This window comes from Osmerus mordax, chromosome 3 (assembly GCF_038355195.1).
Source record: "Osmerus mordax isolate fOsmMor3 chromosome 3, fOsmMor3.pri, whole genome shotgun sequence".
NCBI lineage: Eukaryota > Metazoa > Chordata > Actinopteri > Osmeriformes > Osmeridae > Osmerus > Osmerus mordax.
In genome coordinates this window covers 1,104,523-1,121,339 of record NC_090052.1, presented here as the reverse complement: position 1 = coordinate 1,121,339, position 16,817 = coordinate 1,104,523, and the positions used below count along the sequence as shown (strand labels likewise).

Genomic DNA, 16,817 nt, shown 5'->3' with positions numbered 1-16,817 from the left:
AACACGGACTCATGTTTCAGTCACTCGTGGCCTGGTCAGAGATCAAATGAACACTGACACGTTCTCCGTACGGACTTCTGTTCTAAACAGGGGAGTCAGATGGCTGAGCGGTTAGGGAATCGGGCTATTAATCAGAAAGTTGCTGGTTCGATTCCCGGCCGTGCAAAATGACGTGTCCTTGGGCAAGGCACTTACTTACTGTAAGTCGCTCTGGATAAGAGCGTCTGCTAAATGACTAAGGCCCAGTTTCCCAGACATGGATTAAGCCTAGTCCTAAAGTAAGAGACAAATTCAATGAAGATCTCCTGATTTTTAGTCTAGGACTAGGCTTAATCCAAGTCTGGGAAGCTGGGCCTAAATGTAAATGTAAACAAACTGCTGGAAGACAAGGTGAGTCATACTGTGAGGAACCTTCCCCACATCCACCCTGCTGAGGTCCAGATTACAGATCCTCAATGACCACTGCTCCAGTCTTGTGTTTTGAGATTTAGATGATTACAGGGGTACTAATCCAGCACAGGGGTCTTTAACCCTTGTGTTATCTTCGGGTCATTCTGACCCGTCAGTCATTGTTACCCACCGTCGTATTGGGACAACTTTACTGCATACAAAAACAAAGTGAAGCATTTTCTTTTAACCGTCGGGCTGTCTCAGACCCTCCACATTGTGAACGTTAAAATAAAATTATTTGTATTTGTTTTTTGTTGGGTAAAATTGGGTAAACACAACGATGGTTCGTTATGAACCTTTGGGTCATGTGACCCGAAGGCAGCACAAGGGCTAACTGTTCCTGGAGAGCTACCTGCCTGTAGGTCTTTGCTCCACCCACACCTTTTCTGACCTGATTCAACACTAGTTACCTGATCAACCAGCTCATTATTAGAAAAGATCTAGATTAGATTTGGTGTTGATTAGTGGAGTGATCTCTCCAGGAACAGGGCAGGAGGCTGTAGTCTGTGTTAGCTGAGAGAGCCCCTCTTGAACGCTACACAATCACAAGAGAGATTATCACCCTCCAACACTGGGATCATTCTGGAATTAGAGAGAAGACATGCGGCTTAAAGCTGTTGAGAGAGCCATCAACATAAAACAGTGATTTGAGCCTCAGTAAAAACAGATTGAGTCTGAATGAGAGAGTAGTCTCTGGGTGTCAGGCGAGGTCAGGGCAGGGGGGAGAGAGGGAGAGAGGCGTGGCAATGAGGAACGGATTGACAGATCGCCCGCCTGTTTAAGTGCCCTGCTAAATTCATCCGTGGCAGCTGTATTCAAAGCGGTTGTGAGCGAGGAGAGGTACTCAGGGAGCAGAGAAAGAACAGCCATGAAGGGGAGGGTCGTCCAGCCCCTCATTTTCCAGCTCATTTCCCCAAACCGAGGAGAACAGAGAAGCCTTTCTCTGTCACACACACACTAACCTGCTGGCAGCCCAGGGGGAGGGGAGGGGGGTGAAAACAATCACTCTGCCGACACACTTTGACAACAGAGAAACGTAACGTGTTAAAGCATCACAGATTTGAACAGGGTTAAGTTGCGTCTTGTCTAGGATGGTGTGTGTGAAGTGTGTGTGAGGTTGTGACAGCTGGCAGGAGAGGCCGACAGGACCAGATGGATATGTACTGTTTTACACCTTTATTTGGGAACGTTCTGTCGTTTTACACAGACAGATTTAGAAGGTGAAAATATTGCAATAACATAATTCCGGTAGTTAAAAACATAAAACATTACATGACTTATTATTAACACTCTATAAGGCATGCAGGGGGCTGGAATGACATCATACTGTACAGGGTTATTTACTGTCAGTGAGATTACACTTCATATTCATTCTTGGAGAAAGAGAGGAATGGAAAGAGAGAGGAAGGAGAATGGAGAGAGAGGAAGGAGAGAGAGGAAGGAGGATGGAGAGAGAGGGAGGATAAGGCAGAGAAGCTGGTGAGCATCTAAGGACAGCAGTGGCAGACTGATGCAATCAAGAGAGAAACGAGATATCAAAATAACGAGTCAGACAGGCCCGAGTCAGACAGGCCCGAGTCAGACAGGCCCGAGTCAGACAGGCCGGAGTCAGACAGGCCCGAGTCAGACAGGCCCGAGTCAGACAGGCCCGAGTCAGACAGGCCCGAGTCAGACAGGGGACAAACGGACACAAGCCTAAACAGGGGAGACAGTATCTTCTCTCTATCCTCAGCACATATAAAGACAACGCACTGGTGTTTACATATCTTGGCTAAATTACATTCATAAACAGTACAAGTTAAAACCGCCTCCTCTCAAACGCAGTAATGCCTCCTTTCAGCCATGTCAGTTTGCATTATTCATAGTCCAAAGCACAGTACAGAATAGTCAGTTTTCACACCAAGTCCTTCAGTATACTGCAGCACGTCTGCATGCCTATATAAACACATCGCATCATTCCTTTATCTCGTCGTGTCAATCCTCCGCTCTGTCAGGTTCAGGGGTAGGTAGGGGGCGGGCGCACTGCTGCTCCGCCGCTACGTGATTGGCTGGCTGCGGACGTTCCTGGCTGTGATTGGCAGAGAAGGTGCTGTGTCTCGGTGGGGTCGGAGTCCGGGCTGGGTTCCTCAGAGCTGGAGGGAACGTACACACCCAGGACCTGCTTCACTTTCCCTGGCAGCTCCTGCACACACACGCACCCACGCACGCACACGCGTGCGCACGCACGCACGCGCGCACACACACACACACACACACACCCACACACGTCAGCTTAGATCTTTACTCATACTATCTATCGCAGGGTATGTAGACGGAGACATATGGGCAACTATTGTAGGGTATTATATAATTGCAGTCTATATATAGAGGAAATATAGACAAGGATGGCAGTAAATTGATCGAGAAATATCGAGAAATGTTGCAGCGGGTGTATTAAGAATGCTGAGTAGACAGTGGAGAGAATGTTACTATGGTGATGTTGTGGACAGAGAGTTGCTATGGTGATGTTGGTGTCCAACCTTGCAGCTGCTTAGCTGGAGGTAGATGGCCTCTGATCCTGTCAGCACCGCCTGTAGGTCCAGCCTCATGTTCAGCTCATTGATGTGCTGAAAACAAACACACACACAGTTTGTTTATCTATCCTAGTGGGGACCGTGGGGTCCATTAAAAGTTGTGTTATCTCTCACCACTAACCCCTAACTCTATCCATAACCCTTCAATTGTCATTCTGACCCAGAAACCCTAGGGGCCCTCTGCTGGTGCCCTAGGGGCCCTCTGCTGGGGCCCTAGGGGCCCTCTGCTGGGGCCCTAGGGACCCTCTGCTGGGGCCCTAGGGACCCTCTGCTGGGGCCCTAGGGACCCTCTGCTGGGGCCCTAGGGACCCTCTGCTGGTGCCCTCTGCTGGTGCCCTAGGGGCCCTCTGCTGGGGCCCTAGGGGCCCTCTGCTGGTGCCCTAGGGGCCCTCTGCTGGGGCCCTCTGCTGGGGCCCTAGGGGCCCTCTGCTGGTGCCCTAGGGGCCCTCTGCTGGGGCCCTCTGCTGGTGCCCTAGGGGCCCTCTGCTGGGGCCCTCTGCTGGTGCCCTAGGGGCCCTCTGCTGGTGCCCTAGGGGCCCTCTGCTGGTGCCCTAGGGGCCCTCTGCTGGTGCCCTCTGCTGGGGCCCTAGGGGCCCTCTGCTGGTGCCCTCTGCTGGTGCCCTAGGGGCCCTCTGCTGGTGCCCTAGGGGCCCTCTGCTGGTGCCCTCTGCTGGGGCCCTAGGGGCCCTCTGCTGGTGCCCTCTGCTGGTGCCCTAGGGGCCCTCTGCTGGGGCCCTAGGGGCCCTCTGCTGAGGCCCTAGGGACCCTCTGCTGGGGCCCTAGGGGCCCTCTGCTGGTGCCCTCTGCTGGGGCCCTAGGGACCCTCTGCTGGTGCCCTAGGGGCCCTCTGCTGGGGCCCTAGGGGCCCTCTGCTGAGGCCCTAGGGGCCCTCTGCTGGTGCCCTAGGGACCCTCTGCTGGGGCCCTAGGGGCCCTCTGCTGAGGCCCTAGGGGCCCTCTGCTGGTGCCCTAGGGACCCTCTGCTGAGGCCCTAGGGGCCCTCTGCTGGTGCCCTAGGGACCCTCTGCTGGTGCCCTAGGGACCCTCTGCTGGTGCCCTAGGGACCCTCTGCTGGTGCCCTCTGCTGGGGCCCTAGGGACCCTCTGCTGGTGCCCTAGGGGCCCTCTGCTGGGGCCCTAGGGGCCCTCTGCTGAGGCCCTAGGGGCCCTCTGCTGAGGCCCTAGGGGCCCTCTGCTGGTGCCCTAGGGACCCTCTGCTGGGGCCCTAGGGACCCTCTGCTGGTGCCCTCTGCTGGGGCCCTAGGGACCCTCTGCTGGTGCCCTAGGGGCCCTCTGCTGGGGCCCTAGGGGCCCTCTGCTGAGGCCCTAGGGGCCCTCTGCTGGTGCCCTAGGGGCCCTCTGCTGGGGCCCTAGGGGCCCTCTGCTGAGGCCCTAGGGGCCCTCTGCTGAGGCCCTAGGGGCCCTCTGCTGGTGCCCTAGGGGCCCTCTGCTGGGGCCCTAGGGGCCCTCTGCTGGGGCCCTAGGGGCCCTCTGCTGGGGCCCTAGTTATGGTGCCAAGCAAAGGGGCCCCACAAGGTCATGTTTTTCACATTTCACTATACTTGTGAGGACATTTAGTCCAACAAGGCACACACACACACACAGTCACTGAACAAACACGCACACACAGAAACGACAGACAAGTGTCGAAGCCCGACACGAAAAGCCAAACCTTAAGAATAGTGTTGAAGTCGTGGTCCGACCCGATCAGCTCCCCCCGCTGGGACTCCAGGATGGAACAGGCCATGAGCAGGTGGAAGTTCTCACAGGGCAGGCGGGTCCACATCACCTGTGGCAGAGCAGGGCATCTTCACCCACAGCACCACCGGGGGGGACTGGACGTGTGTCCGTGTACGGTTTTATGTGTCGTCTTTAAATGTGCTTTAGAAATATATTGATTGCTTGATGACTACAGTTCCTCTCCCTGTGTGGTCATTACTGGACCACCAGGGGGCAGTAGTGGTGTGGTAGTGACGGTGATGATGCTACCTGGTACATAAATGTGATGTGTAAATGTGTCCTCACCTCCCAGAGCGTCAGGATGTCCTCGAAGGAGAACTCTCTCTTGAACCAGATCAGTAACCAGCGGAAACAGAAACACAGAGAGCCACTGTCCTGAGAGTCTGGGGGAGAGAGGGAGGGGGAAGAGAGAGAGAGGGAGGCGGGGAGGGAGGGAAGGGGAGAGAGAAGGGGAGGGGGGAAGGGAGGAAGAGAGAGAGGGGCGGGGGAGAGAGAGGGGCGGGGGAGAGAGAGGAAGGGGAGAGAGAGGGGGGAGAGAGAAGGGGAGGAAGAGAGAGGGGGGGGAGAGAGAGGGAGGGGGAGGGAAGGGCAGAGAGAGGGAGGGAGGGGGAAGGGCAGAGAGAGGGGGGAGAGAGAGGGAGGGGGAGGGAAGGGCAGAGAGAGGGGGGGAGAGAGGGGGAGGGAAGGGCAGAGAGAGGGGGGGAGAGAGGGGGAGGGAAGGGCAGAGAGAGGGAGGGGAGAGAGGGAAGGGCAGAGAGAGGGAGGGGGAGGGAAGGGCAGAGAGAGGGAGGGGGAGGGAAGGGGAGAGGATGATGTTGACGAGGATGAAGCACAATTGGAGACAACATGGTGTGTTTGTGTGTACGTGTGTGTGAGTGTGAGTGTGTGCGTGTGTGAATGTTGGTACGTGTGTTTGTGTGGTAGTCACCCAGGTAGTCGCAGAGCTCCGGGTCCAGGGCACGGAGCAGGAGGCTCAGCTGCAGCAGCTGTTGCTTCATGGCCTCCTGGGACTCCTCAAAGTTCTGGTGCTGAGACACACACACACACACACACACACCTCAGTACAGCCCAGGAGGAGAGAGGAGAGGAGGAGAGAGGAGGAGGCTCTTCTCACCACAAGCTCCATGAAGCCGGTCAGACACCAGAAGGACTCCACCTCGTTCTGGGTCACAAACAGGATGGGAGCCAGCAGGTCACTCATGCCCTGAACATAGCCTGGAGACCCAGGACCAGAGGAGAGGGGGAGGGAGGGAGAGAGAGAGGAGGAGGGTAGAGGAGAGAGAGGAAGAGAGTCTGATTACTATTTAATTGCATTCAGCAATGATTGCGTGGAACCAAAACCCCACAACAAGCCGCGTGTGTGTGCAGAGACGTGTCCAGAGGCTCACCCAGGTCAAAGTTGAACATGCAGTAGGTCATCAGCACGTCGTGCAGCAGGACCAGGCCGGGGTTGTCGTTCCCAGAGAAGAAGGTGTTCTGTCTGTCCGTCCTGTTCACGTCTCTCTCTGCCCCAGCCAATCACACACACAGATCAGTACATTCAGCAGCAGAGCACAAATCAGGCGTCAGTGTGTCTGAGACTTGACAGTGGTACTGACCTATCAGACTGCGGTATCCCCGGAGGAGGGAGTTTCTCATCTCCTGCTCCTCGCTGACGGACTTCCACTGAACCTTCATCCTGAAGTACTCATCCCTGGGGGGAATATGAGAGAGAGAGAGAGAGAGAGAGAGTCTTTTTATATAAATATTTGGCCATTTTCATGGTTTATTTGACAGCGAAAGTGAAGTGTGACAGGAAAATCGAGAGAGGGGAAGACATTCAGCAAAAATCCCAGGCCGGGCAGGCCTGTTAAAGTAAGACCATGTGGTACTCGCTCTAGGAGAGAGACTCCGCAGTGACTCCAGTTTCCACACACAGACACGCCAGAGAGACCTACGTCTTCTTCCTCAGGATGTCTTCTCGCTCCAGGGCCGTGCTGTTCCACGGGTAGAACCCCAACAGGAACTTCCACACCTCCTTCCTCAGGGAGGGAAGGATACCCTGGAGGGAGAGAGGGAGGAGGAGAGGAGAGGGAGGAGGAGAGGAGAGGGAGGGAGAGGAGTAGAGGGAGAGGAGGAGGAGGAGAGGGGGATGAGGAGGAAGAGAGGAGTTAAGAGCACAACTCGTCCGGCAGACAGGTACAGTCAAATGTTTTCAAACAAGAGCAGGATTTGATCCTTACCCCTCTGAACACCAGATCCTTGATCCTCTGTGGGTCCTGTACACGTCCATCAGAGTCCAGGAGCTCCTCCCACTTATCCAGGGGAAGACCTCTCCTGACCTCTGGTCTGGGGCCCAGCTCCGCCCCCTGGTGGCAGAGACAAGCACAAACATCAGCTTCTCTTCAACTTCCATGTTTCCACACGCCAAAACAACGTTCCAAAACACAGTCCCTCTGTCTAATCAGCCAGTACACACTCTGCTTGTCCTCTCGTCTCTTACACAGGTGATGAGCTCAAAGCCCGGCTCGTCGTCCGTGGACGGGTGCCCGTGGGGGTCCTGGGGGTCACGAGGGTGGAGGGGCCCCCCGGGAGGCCGGAGGGCTCCCCGGAAGAAGTTGGTCACCTTGGAGAAGCCCCCGAAGGTGGTGGCGTAAGGGTCCTGGATGAACCTCTGTAAACACAGCCAGGCAGGACGGTTACACACTCACACGCCTGCCCACCGCCCCTCCGCCCCACCAGTACACACTCACACGCCTGCCCACCGCCCCTCCGCCCCACCAGTACACACTCACACGCCTGCCCACCGCTCCACCAGTACACACTCACACACCTGCCCACCGCCCCTCCGCTCCACCAGTACACACTCACACGCCTGCCCTCCGCTCCACCAGTACACACTCACATGCCTGCCTGCCCACCGCCCCTCCGCTCCACCAGTACACACTCACATGCCTGCCTGCCCACCGCCCCTCCGCTCTACCAGTACACACTCACACGCCTGCCCTCCGCTCCACCAGTACACACTCACACGCCTGCCCACCGCCCCTCTGCCCCACCAGTACACACTCACACGCCTGCCCTCCGCCCCACCAGTACACACTCACACGCCTGCCCACCGCCCCTCTGCTCCGCCAGGTGAACGAGTGCTTACCGAGACCAGGTCGGCGCCGCCGTCGTCGAACAGCTGCAGCTCGTCGAAGGACTGGGACAGCGCCCCGGAGTCGTGGGGATAGGCCAGGTAGAGCCGCCCGTCCACTGGGGAGCTGACCACCACAGACACACAAACTGTGTCAGCAGAGGGATCAAACAGCAGGAGACAGAAGGTTCCAGTCATGTGAGCCTGTGTGTGTGTGTGTGTGTGTGTGTGTGTGTGTGTGTCTGTGTGGGTGGGTGGTGATCAGCTGTTTTACAGTCATAACAGGCCTTTGACACATCTGTTACAGTGAGCGTAGTAGTATCATAGACCAAGTAGACAAGCATCAAGGCTGTTTCAAGAAAATAGCAGCAAGATCCATCGGGGCCTTTGTTACAAGCTGAGGAACTGGGGGGGGCTGGGGGTTGGGGGGGCCAGGGGGTGGTGGCTGGTACTTACGGGGACAGGATGATGTAGCGCTGCAGGGCCCTCAGCAGGTCCCTGGTGCCCCCCCTGTGGAAGTGAAGCGGGGGCAGCGGGTGGCCCCCCCTGCTGGTCAGCACCAGGAAGTTGCGTCCCAGGGAGAAGCGAGCCCTGCGCAGGGAGTACAGCTCCGACAGGGGCAGGGAGAAGGACCACTGGCCTGGGGACCCACGCACACAGACCACACCCTGGGGTCACTGTCACACTCACCGCATGCTGGGCTCACACAGACTCTGGTAACCACGGCAACAGAGAGAACCAGGAGCGTGGCCGGGGCCGACGGGCTGTACCTGTCTCTCTGACGGGGCCGACGGGCTCCCGGTCTCTCTTCACGGTGCTGATCACGGCCCAGTCCGGCTCGTAGCCGGGGTCGAAGTTAGTGTCCTCCTGTCCTCCCTCCCCATCCTAGTACGGCGACAACACCAGGGAGTCATGACAACACCAAGGAGTCATGACAACACCAAGGAGTCATGACAACACCAGGGAGTCATGACAACATCAGGGAGTCACAAGTCAGAAAGGAATCACAAGTCAGCCATGAACCTTCCGTTTGGTTTAGAAAGCATGTATTAATGCTAGAGTAAGTTCAATTCAGTTATTTGATTTCCCGAGGGCGGTTTGGTTGCAGCGTTACAAGTATATAACATACACAGCCACTCCATACAGCCTACACATGCACATAAAACATAAGACCTGTCTAAAGACATTTTATTTATTCCTACTAACATTAGCAAGTATTTTACAGCTTCATAGCTGAGGGGATAAATTCATATCTAAACCGATTTGTTTTGCTCACAGGAGTTCTAAAACCAATATCAGAGGAGAGAATGTGAAAAGTGCACGGAGTGGGAATGATCCTGCATTTACAGTGTTCTCTGCTGTGGTCAAACTAAATATTCTGTCTCCCGCACCTTTTTGGTGTAGAAGACGGCCGGAGCACTTCGACCCTGATCCTCTAGGGGGCTCCACTCCAACGCTGGCTCTCCCCCCTGCAACACAACCATCACCTCGTTAGGCAGCACCCAACAGAGACCGCCGGTCAGGAATGACACACAACCAGGGGACTCAAACCCTCCGAAGTTACATTTACATTTAGTCATTTAGCAGAGGCTCTTATCCAGAGCAACTTGTACAGGGACATTCTCCCCGAGGCAAGTAGGGTGAAGTGCCTTGCCCAAGGACACAACATAATTTTGCACGGCCGGGAATCGAACCAGCAACCTTCTGATTGGTAGCCCGATTCCCTCACCGCTCAGCCACCTGACCCCAGAAGAAGCAAGCCGGGCAGACTCTGCATCCTGAACTTACTCGTTCCACGATCCTGATGAAGCCGGGGAGGGTTGTGTCTTGGTTGCTTCTGGTGGCGTTGGTGTGGAGGTACACACCCTCCTTCTCAAACACCAGCTTAGGACAGAGAGAGTCCCCCACTAATTACTTATTTCCAGTTCAACAAGATTCCAGCAGTGAATACCTAACTATTTTAGGAAATGGGTAGGGTTAGCCCTAACCCTAAACTTGGAAGCAACATGATTTAAGCTCTAAATATCTCAATGGCTTATTTGGCGTCAAGACAAAATAGAATAGAAAGGTCTGACTCACAAGCGCACATGACAGCTGGTCTTGACTGAGCACTGCCAAAGTTTAAAGCTAGGCAGCTGGTTTAACTACCTGAAAAGCTTTAGACTCAGACACGTCGATTTAATCAAATACCGTATAACAATGACAAGTTTATGACTACTTACGCTGAAGTTATATGTAACGTACTGTACTATCTGACTGTATGCCTTTGCTAGCTACTACTACTGTAGCTAACTGTTGTAACTGCGTCAAACCAGACGACTTTGACTGTCAAGTGAGTCACAAAAGGTGACAATCACGTTTCTAGGTAGCAATATACACTAAAATATCTGCGTACCTTGATGTCAAACCCTGTGTTCAATTTGAGCACATATAATAGTTTTAGTTTACCTTGGGACTGTCCGCCTTCGCTTCCATTCTTATCATCTGTTTTTCGTTGTTTTCCAAAACAAATCTTAGCTACGTCAGACTTCCGCCTTACATTACGTCAGTCAAGTATATCAACCAATCAGAGATAGACGGTGGTTCGGCCCGGAACCTCTGACGTCCGGGCGCGAGAGTCATGTGAGTAAGAGCGCGCACGTCCACGTCTTCAACCCAGGGGTACGAGCCCGTCCAACTGTCCCCCATCACGTGTGCGACGTGCCCCTGACACAAGCGTCTGTAAACAGCTACGTCGGTGGAGTCTAGGGGAGAGTCACACTGGCAGAAGGATCAGACAATGAGAGATTAAAGAAACGAAATTATAACAAGCTTGAAGCCTGCAAAACCCAGAAAGGAAGAACGTGAATGTGTAAGTGAATTACTAATCTCGCGATGTTCATTTGCGCCTGTGTGTCTGTGCTGCTGAACAGCTGAAAATGGAGGTGAAAAATGTGGTCATGTTCGGAGAAGGGTGCATAATTCTCTGCACACAAGCTAACAAACAAACAAACACGCTGAAAGCACAGTCGATATCATGCTGAAGGGATTGATTATCAAATTATTACAAGGTTGTCTTGGCAATGTTAGGTGCGCATGTCATGGTATTATAAAGTGGGTTAAGTCTAGAGCAGATAGCGTCAGAAACGGCGGTGTCAGTTGTTGTGCTAAGTACTGTAACAAATGCTCGAGGAGGAGGTGGTGGTGGAGGGGGGGGGGGGCGCTCGAGGAGGTGTGTGGGGGGGGGGCCGCTAGAGGAGGAGGGGGGGGGGCGCTCGAGGAGGTGGGGGGGGGGGGGACAAACCTAGACTGCGACAGTGAAGGCAGCATGCGCTAGAGGAGGCAAATAATTTCTGGGTAGGTCGCCAGCGCAATCGTGTTTATTTTCAATCCTACTTAATGTTGTGCAACACCGAGAGGATCCTTGACATTGTAGAAAAACACAAACAAAACATTCATTTCGCCTTTAGCCAACATTTAGCACGTGATGTTTTATATGGTTATTTTATTCCGAGGCTTGTTAAATCACTGTCTCTATTTGTCTCTCCTTCTTCTCCTTCTTCTTCACAGGTTCACCAGCGTCTGAAGTTCCTCCACCTCTCCCCTAGCTCTCTGACACTCACACACAGACCATCAACATACCACCTCGTGCCTGATTTTTCAACTGACTATAGATTTTTTTTCCTTACCTTTACAACTAAACCAGCAAGAGAGACTAAAGTGTGAGAGCAACTTAGAGATATTTTGGTACGAGCAGTTTGTAAAAAAATCAATCAATAAAAAAACATTGAGAAAAATAATTCAGAAACAATAGTAATCTCCAACATTAAACACCTCTCAGGGGTTCCGTCAGCTAGTCACACAGATCCCTGGTTAGACCACACCCTCATCTACTGAAACAACATTACAGCAATCTTTACATTCCAAGTCCTGATAAACTAGACGTCTAGAAAACCCCCTCCACGACCAGTCCTCCCATCATGGCCTCCATCTCCCAGTCCAGCGACCTGGACATCCCTGACAACCACAAGGAGAGCTGGCTGGCTCTCCTTGCGGCGGCGGAAGCATACTGCCAAAAATCCGGCTGCGACCTGGCCATCCTCACAGCCTGTAAGAAGTTCCGTCCGTCCGGTGCGGCGGGAGACGGGGGGAGGAGGCGTGAGAGCGGGGGTGCCTCGCCCGCGGGCGACAGGAAGTGGGATTTTGTTTACCACGTGTGGGGCCAGGGGGCGCTGGCGGAGGCCTCCAGGCGGTACGTGGACGACATTGCAGTGCTGCACTCCACCTCCATGCTGACGGCTCACCGCCAGGCACGCCTCCCCACAGGAGGAGCCAAGCTGCTGCTGGACACGTCCACGGAGACCGCGTCCAGGCCGGTGAGGCAGGCCTGCCACTCTGGCAAACTGTCTAATAATACTGCCACGCTTGTGGTGTTGAATGATGTTAAACCCCGTATTTCTGATATTAATTCCTGCTATGCTTGTGTTGTTGAATGCAAGCAGTTTTTCCCTCTTTCCTCCTCGCAGGGCGTTGGAAGTGAGCTGGAGGCGGGGACCGCAAGTCCCAACAGCAGACTTTATTCGCAGAGTTATCCGTCCATCTACAGTTCGGGGGCTGTGATTGGCCAAGCTGGTGGGCAGCAGGCCAATGGGGAGCGGGAGCGGGAGATGAACGCCCTGGTGGAGGTGGAGCGAGGGAGAGAGAGGGCGGGGATAGTCGAGGAGGAGTGTGAGGAAGAGGAAGAGGAGGAGGAGGAAGACATGGAGGAACGGAGACGCAACTTGAACGAATCAGCCGGTGAGCAGTGACCTCGATTCTGTTCTGTGGCGGTCGGCCCGTTCCTCAGACGTGAGAACCCTAACTGTTCCTCAGACGTGAGAGCCCTAACTGTTCCTCAGACGTGAGAGCCCTAACTGTTCCTCAGACGTGAGAACCCTAACTGTTCCTCAGACGTGAGAGCCCTAACTGTTCCTCAGACGTGAGAGCCCTAACTGTTCCTCAGACGTGAGAACCCTAACTGTTCCTCAGACGTGAGAGCCCTAACTGTTCCTCAGACGTGAGAACCCTAACTGTTCCTCAGACGTGAGAACCCTAACTGTTCCTCAGACGTGAGAGCCCTAACTGTTCCTCAGACGTGAGAGCCCTAACTGTTCCTCAGACGTGAGAACCCTAACTGTTCCTCAGACGTGAGAGCCCTAACTGTTCCTCAGACGTGAGAACCCTAACTGTTCCTCAGACGTGAGAGCCCTAACTGTTCCTCAGACGTGAGAACCCTAACTGTTCCTCAGACGTGAGAGCCCTAACTGTTCCTCAGACGTGAGAACCCTAACTGTTCTTCAGACGTGAGAACCCTAACTGTTCCTCAGACGTGAGAGCCCTAACTGTTCCTCAGACGTGAGAGCCCTAACTGTTCCTCAGACGTGAGAGCCCTAACTGTTCCTCAGACGTGAGAACCCTAACTGTTCCTCAGACGTGAGAACCCTAACTGTTCCTCCTCTGGCAGGCGTGTTCTCCATGGATGAAGACTCGCTGTCCCGCGACTGTGAGCCGTTCTTTGAGTCTGACGGGGAGGAGGAGAGCACAGACGGTAAGGGGGACATTGTGTTTCCTGTTTGAGACGTTGTGTTTCCTGTTTGAGACGTGTTTCCTGTTTGTATTGGTTTTTGTCCCTGCTTCCTCTAACTCATTGCTTCTCAAACTTTTCTGTTCAGTACCCTCTTTTCCTGATTTCTGAATCCATCTACCCCCCTATACCCATATGGCATAAACACATGTGTGGCGGCCTGCGGAAACCCTTCTCATTGTGAAAATTTGACTTTCTGGGTATTATACATGTTTGGAAACTACAAACTCTCCCAAATACAAATCTGTTTAAATCACTCAGATATTTTTTATCACAACTTAAGTTACATCATTTTAAAGTTGACCTGTGTCAAAAAGTAATAAGAGAGAGAACTGGATTCAAAGATTCCACTCTGTTTCATAATTCGATTTGACATGGCTGGAAAATCTTGCTAGCTAACATGTCCAAAAACCGTTAAAATGAACTGTTTTTCATAAGTAATCATATACCTTTTGTACATTACAATGAAGTTTAGGGTGTTAACTATACAAAACATCAAAAATCTCAAATTTGACAGAAAACGATTTTCGATCTTTCATGGCTTATAGCCAACAATGAGCGGCCGCAACATCCGACGGGTTTCCGCAGGCCGTCACACATATTTACATCCATATTTTCATGATTCAATCTCATGATTCAATCTCATATTTGTTCATTGCCCACTTAATCTCACATACCCCACTGTGGTGCCTCCGTGCCCCCAGTGGAGAGGCACCGCTGCCCCCTGTGCCCCCAGTGGAGAGGCACCACTGCCCCCCGTGCCCCCAGTGGAGAGGCACCGCTGCCCCGCGTGCCCCCAGTGGAGAGGCACCGCTGCCCCGCGTGCCCCCAGTGGAGAGGCACCGCTGCCCCCCGTGCCCCCAGTGGAGAGACACCGCTGCTCCTCGTGCCCCCAGTGGAGTGACACCTGTGCCCCCAGTGGAGAGGCACCGCTGCCCCCCGTGCCCCCAGTGGAGAGACACCGCTGCTCCTCGTGCCCCCAGTGGAGTGACACCTGTGCCCCCAGTGGAGAGGCACCGCTGCCCCGCGTGCCCCCAGTGGCGAGACACCGCTGCTCCTGACCTGAGTGTTAACGTGTGTTGTGCCCCCCAGGGTCCCTGAGCGAGGAGGCTCCTCCCCCTCCACGCAGCATGGCCATGGGGCAGCCCTCCTTCTCCTCCCGCCACCAGCAGGCCCTGGCCATGGCGCGCTCCCTGCCCGTCAGTGTGCCTGTCTGGGGCTACAAGGGCAGCCGCGGGGCGCCCGGAGACGGCAACAGCGGGGAGCGGGTCAGTCACCCTGACGAGCATGTCACACACACACACACACACAGTACTGTGGAACAGTCTTAGGCACCCAGGATTCATTACATATTGTCTGAAATGTTAGTTTTTCTTGGGCTTCTGTGTGATGTCGTTGACTGCAGAGATGTATACGGGGACAGTAAAGGGTTTTGATTGGCCCACAGGCGGGCTGTGCAGACCTGGACCACATCGCCGCCAGCATGAAGGCCCTGCTGGCCCCGGGAGCCACCGACGGGACGGAGATGTTCGGAGCCCTGCCCCGACCCCGCCTCAACACGGGAGACTTCTCCCTCAAACACTGAGAGAGGGGGGAGAGGAGAGAGGAGGGAGGAGGGAGGAGGGAGGAGAGAGGGGAGAGGGGGGAGGGGAGAGAGGAGGGAAGAGAGAGGGGAGAGGGGGGGAGGGGAGAGAGGAGGGAGGAGAGAGGGGAGAGGAGAGAGGAGAGAGGGGGAGAGAGGGGAGAGAGGGGAGAGGGGAGAGAGGAGAGAGGAGAGAGGGGAGAGGGGAGAGAGGGAGGAGGAGAGGAGAGAGGGGAGAAAGGGGGAGGAGAGGGGGGAGGAGAGGAGAGGTAGGGAATAGAGAGGGGGGAGGAAAGGAGAGGGGAGAGAGAGAGAGGAGAGAATGAATCAGAAGGAGAGACAGGAATCCGTTAAAGGGTCGGCGACTGTGAATGAATGAGTGGAGATTGTGACTGTCCGGCAGACCTGCAGTCTGTGCTCCTACCCGTGATGAGCTCCTCTAGTTGCTTTATCAGTAACAGCAGCCGCTGGGAGACGACTAACTGACACTGACATCATCAGCTCTGCCACGACACCTCCTCACACACCGTCACCAGAAACGCTACCGGCGCGCTGCACCGCCCCGGTACAACACTAACACAGGACATGTTCTCACTTATACAGTTGGTAGCTTTTAGTACTTTGTGGAGTGAAACTGCGTAGAGAAGACTAAAGGAAGGAAACTAAGCTAATGTTGTGCTTGTAGCTTTTCAGAATGGGAGTGGACAGGCCCATGCCTCTACAAACATGCCTATTTGTACTTCTACTTTGCCAATGAATGAATGACTGCTAAAAGGACGTGGATACTATCTGAGTGACAGTACTATATTATGTTCCAAATATTGACTGAATGAATGAGCACGAGAGAGTTCGACGTGGGAAGTGGTGGAACAGAGATGCGTGCATCTTAAACAATGTTTAAGTTACTATTTTTGTTTGAAATAAAGGAGAGAATTGAGGACTATGTTGTCTGCGCCCACTTGTTTTCTTGGGTAGGGTTTCTCTCCGGTCTCCTTGCACCCTATTGCCCCGCAAGGACACTTAGATCTCAAGATGCCGGCTATCTGGTGGTTCCCAAAGTTAAGAAAAAAACAGCTGGAGGTAGGGCGTTCTCATATAGAGCACCTCTTCTCTGGAACAAATTACCTGTCTCAATTAAGGAGTCTGATACTGTTTTGACATTTAAAATTAGGTTAAAAACGTTATTGTTTAGTCAATTCTACGACTGTTAAAGGTAAGTATGTTACTAGTTGGAGGCAACGGGGGACGGGTTGTTTCCATCCATATTCTATAAGTATAACTTATTTTAGAGTTCTCTTCCCCTGGAACAGATTTCATGTTCCAAATGAGGGGGGCTGTCGCTGTCTTGGTGTGTGGGGCTGCATCAAATTCCCCTTTTTTGCTCTGTTAAATTGCTGCACCAGTCCACACTTGACCGGTGGGGATCTCATTCTATTATGACTGTAACTGTTAGCTGCTCCTGGCATGCTCTAATCCCTGCTCTCCTCTCTCTGTCCCCCCCCCCCCCCCACACACACACATCCCTTGTGGTGTGGGGGGTTTGAGTTGTCAGCACCTGCCTGGTCGTCGGTCAGCCAACGCTGGACCTGGTCGCGAGTCTCCCGGTCCTGTCCTACATCTATAAAGTTGAACAATGGATTTTGGTGTTTTAAAAACCCATCAACACTGTATGACTATGTTTAGCCTGTGTTCTGCTCCTCTCTCTCACCAACCGTCTCTGGAGGAGGGGATCCCTCTCTGAATTGCTCCTCCCA

At 53.8% G+C, this 16,817-nt stretch overlaps 2 protein-coding genes across 3 annotated transcripts; one reads left to right on the top strand and one right to left on the bottom strand.

The window, feature by feature from the left end:
* Positions 1-1,607: 1,607 nt before the first annotated feature.
* On the bottom strand, positions 1,608-10,418 carry tbc1d17 (TBC1 domain family, member 17). The gene is made up of 17 exons (XM_067231829.1): positions 10,328-10,418; positions 9,668-9,763; positions 9,271-9,348; positions 8,650-8,764; positions 8,336-8,519; positions 7,895-8,006; positions 7,244-7,414; positions 6,984-7,109; positions 6,699-6,802; positions 6,360-6,454; positions 6,150-6,266; positions 5,876-5,976; positions 5,690-5,789; positions 5,047-5,144; positions 4,694-4,810; positions 2,970-3,056; positions 1,608-2,632 (listed from the first exon to the last, which is right to left on the bottom strand). The coding sequence occupies exons 1-17, from the start codon at positions 10,361-10,363 to the stop codon at positions 2,447-2,449; spliced, it is 1,923 nt and encodes a 640-aa protein (XP_067087930.1). The 5' UTR covers positions 10,364-10,418; the 3' UTR covers positions 1,608-2,446.
* A 169-nt stretch (positions 10,419-10,587) lies between these two features.
* Positions 10,588-15,091, top strand: akt1s1 (AKT1 substrate 1 (proline-rich)). 2 transcript variants are annotated; one of them, XM_067232025.1, is made up of 6 exons: positions 10,588-10,730; positions 11,429-12,234; positions 12,385-12,655; positions 13,362-13,445; positions 14,574-14,749; positions 14,929-15,091. In XM_067232025.1, the coding sequence occupies exons 2-6, from the start codon at positions 11,839-11,841 to the stop codon at positions 15,064-15,066; spliced, it is 1,065 nt and encodes a 354-aa protein (XP_067088126.1). In that variant the 5' UTR covers positions 10,588-10,730; positions 11,429-11,838; the 3' UTR covers positions 15,067-15,091. The 2 variants fall into 2 exon arrangements, with proteins under 2 accessions (XP_067088126.1, XP_067088125.1); XM_067232024.1 differs by having other exon boundaries at positions 12,361-12,655.
* The last annotated feature ends 1,726 nt before the right edge of the window (positions 15,092-16,817 follow it).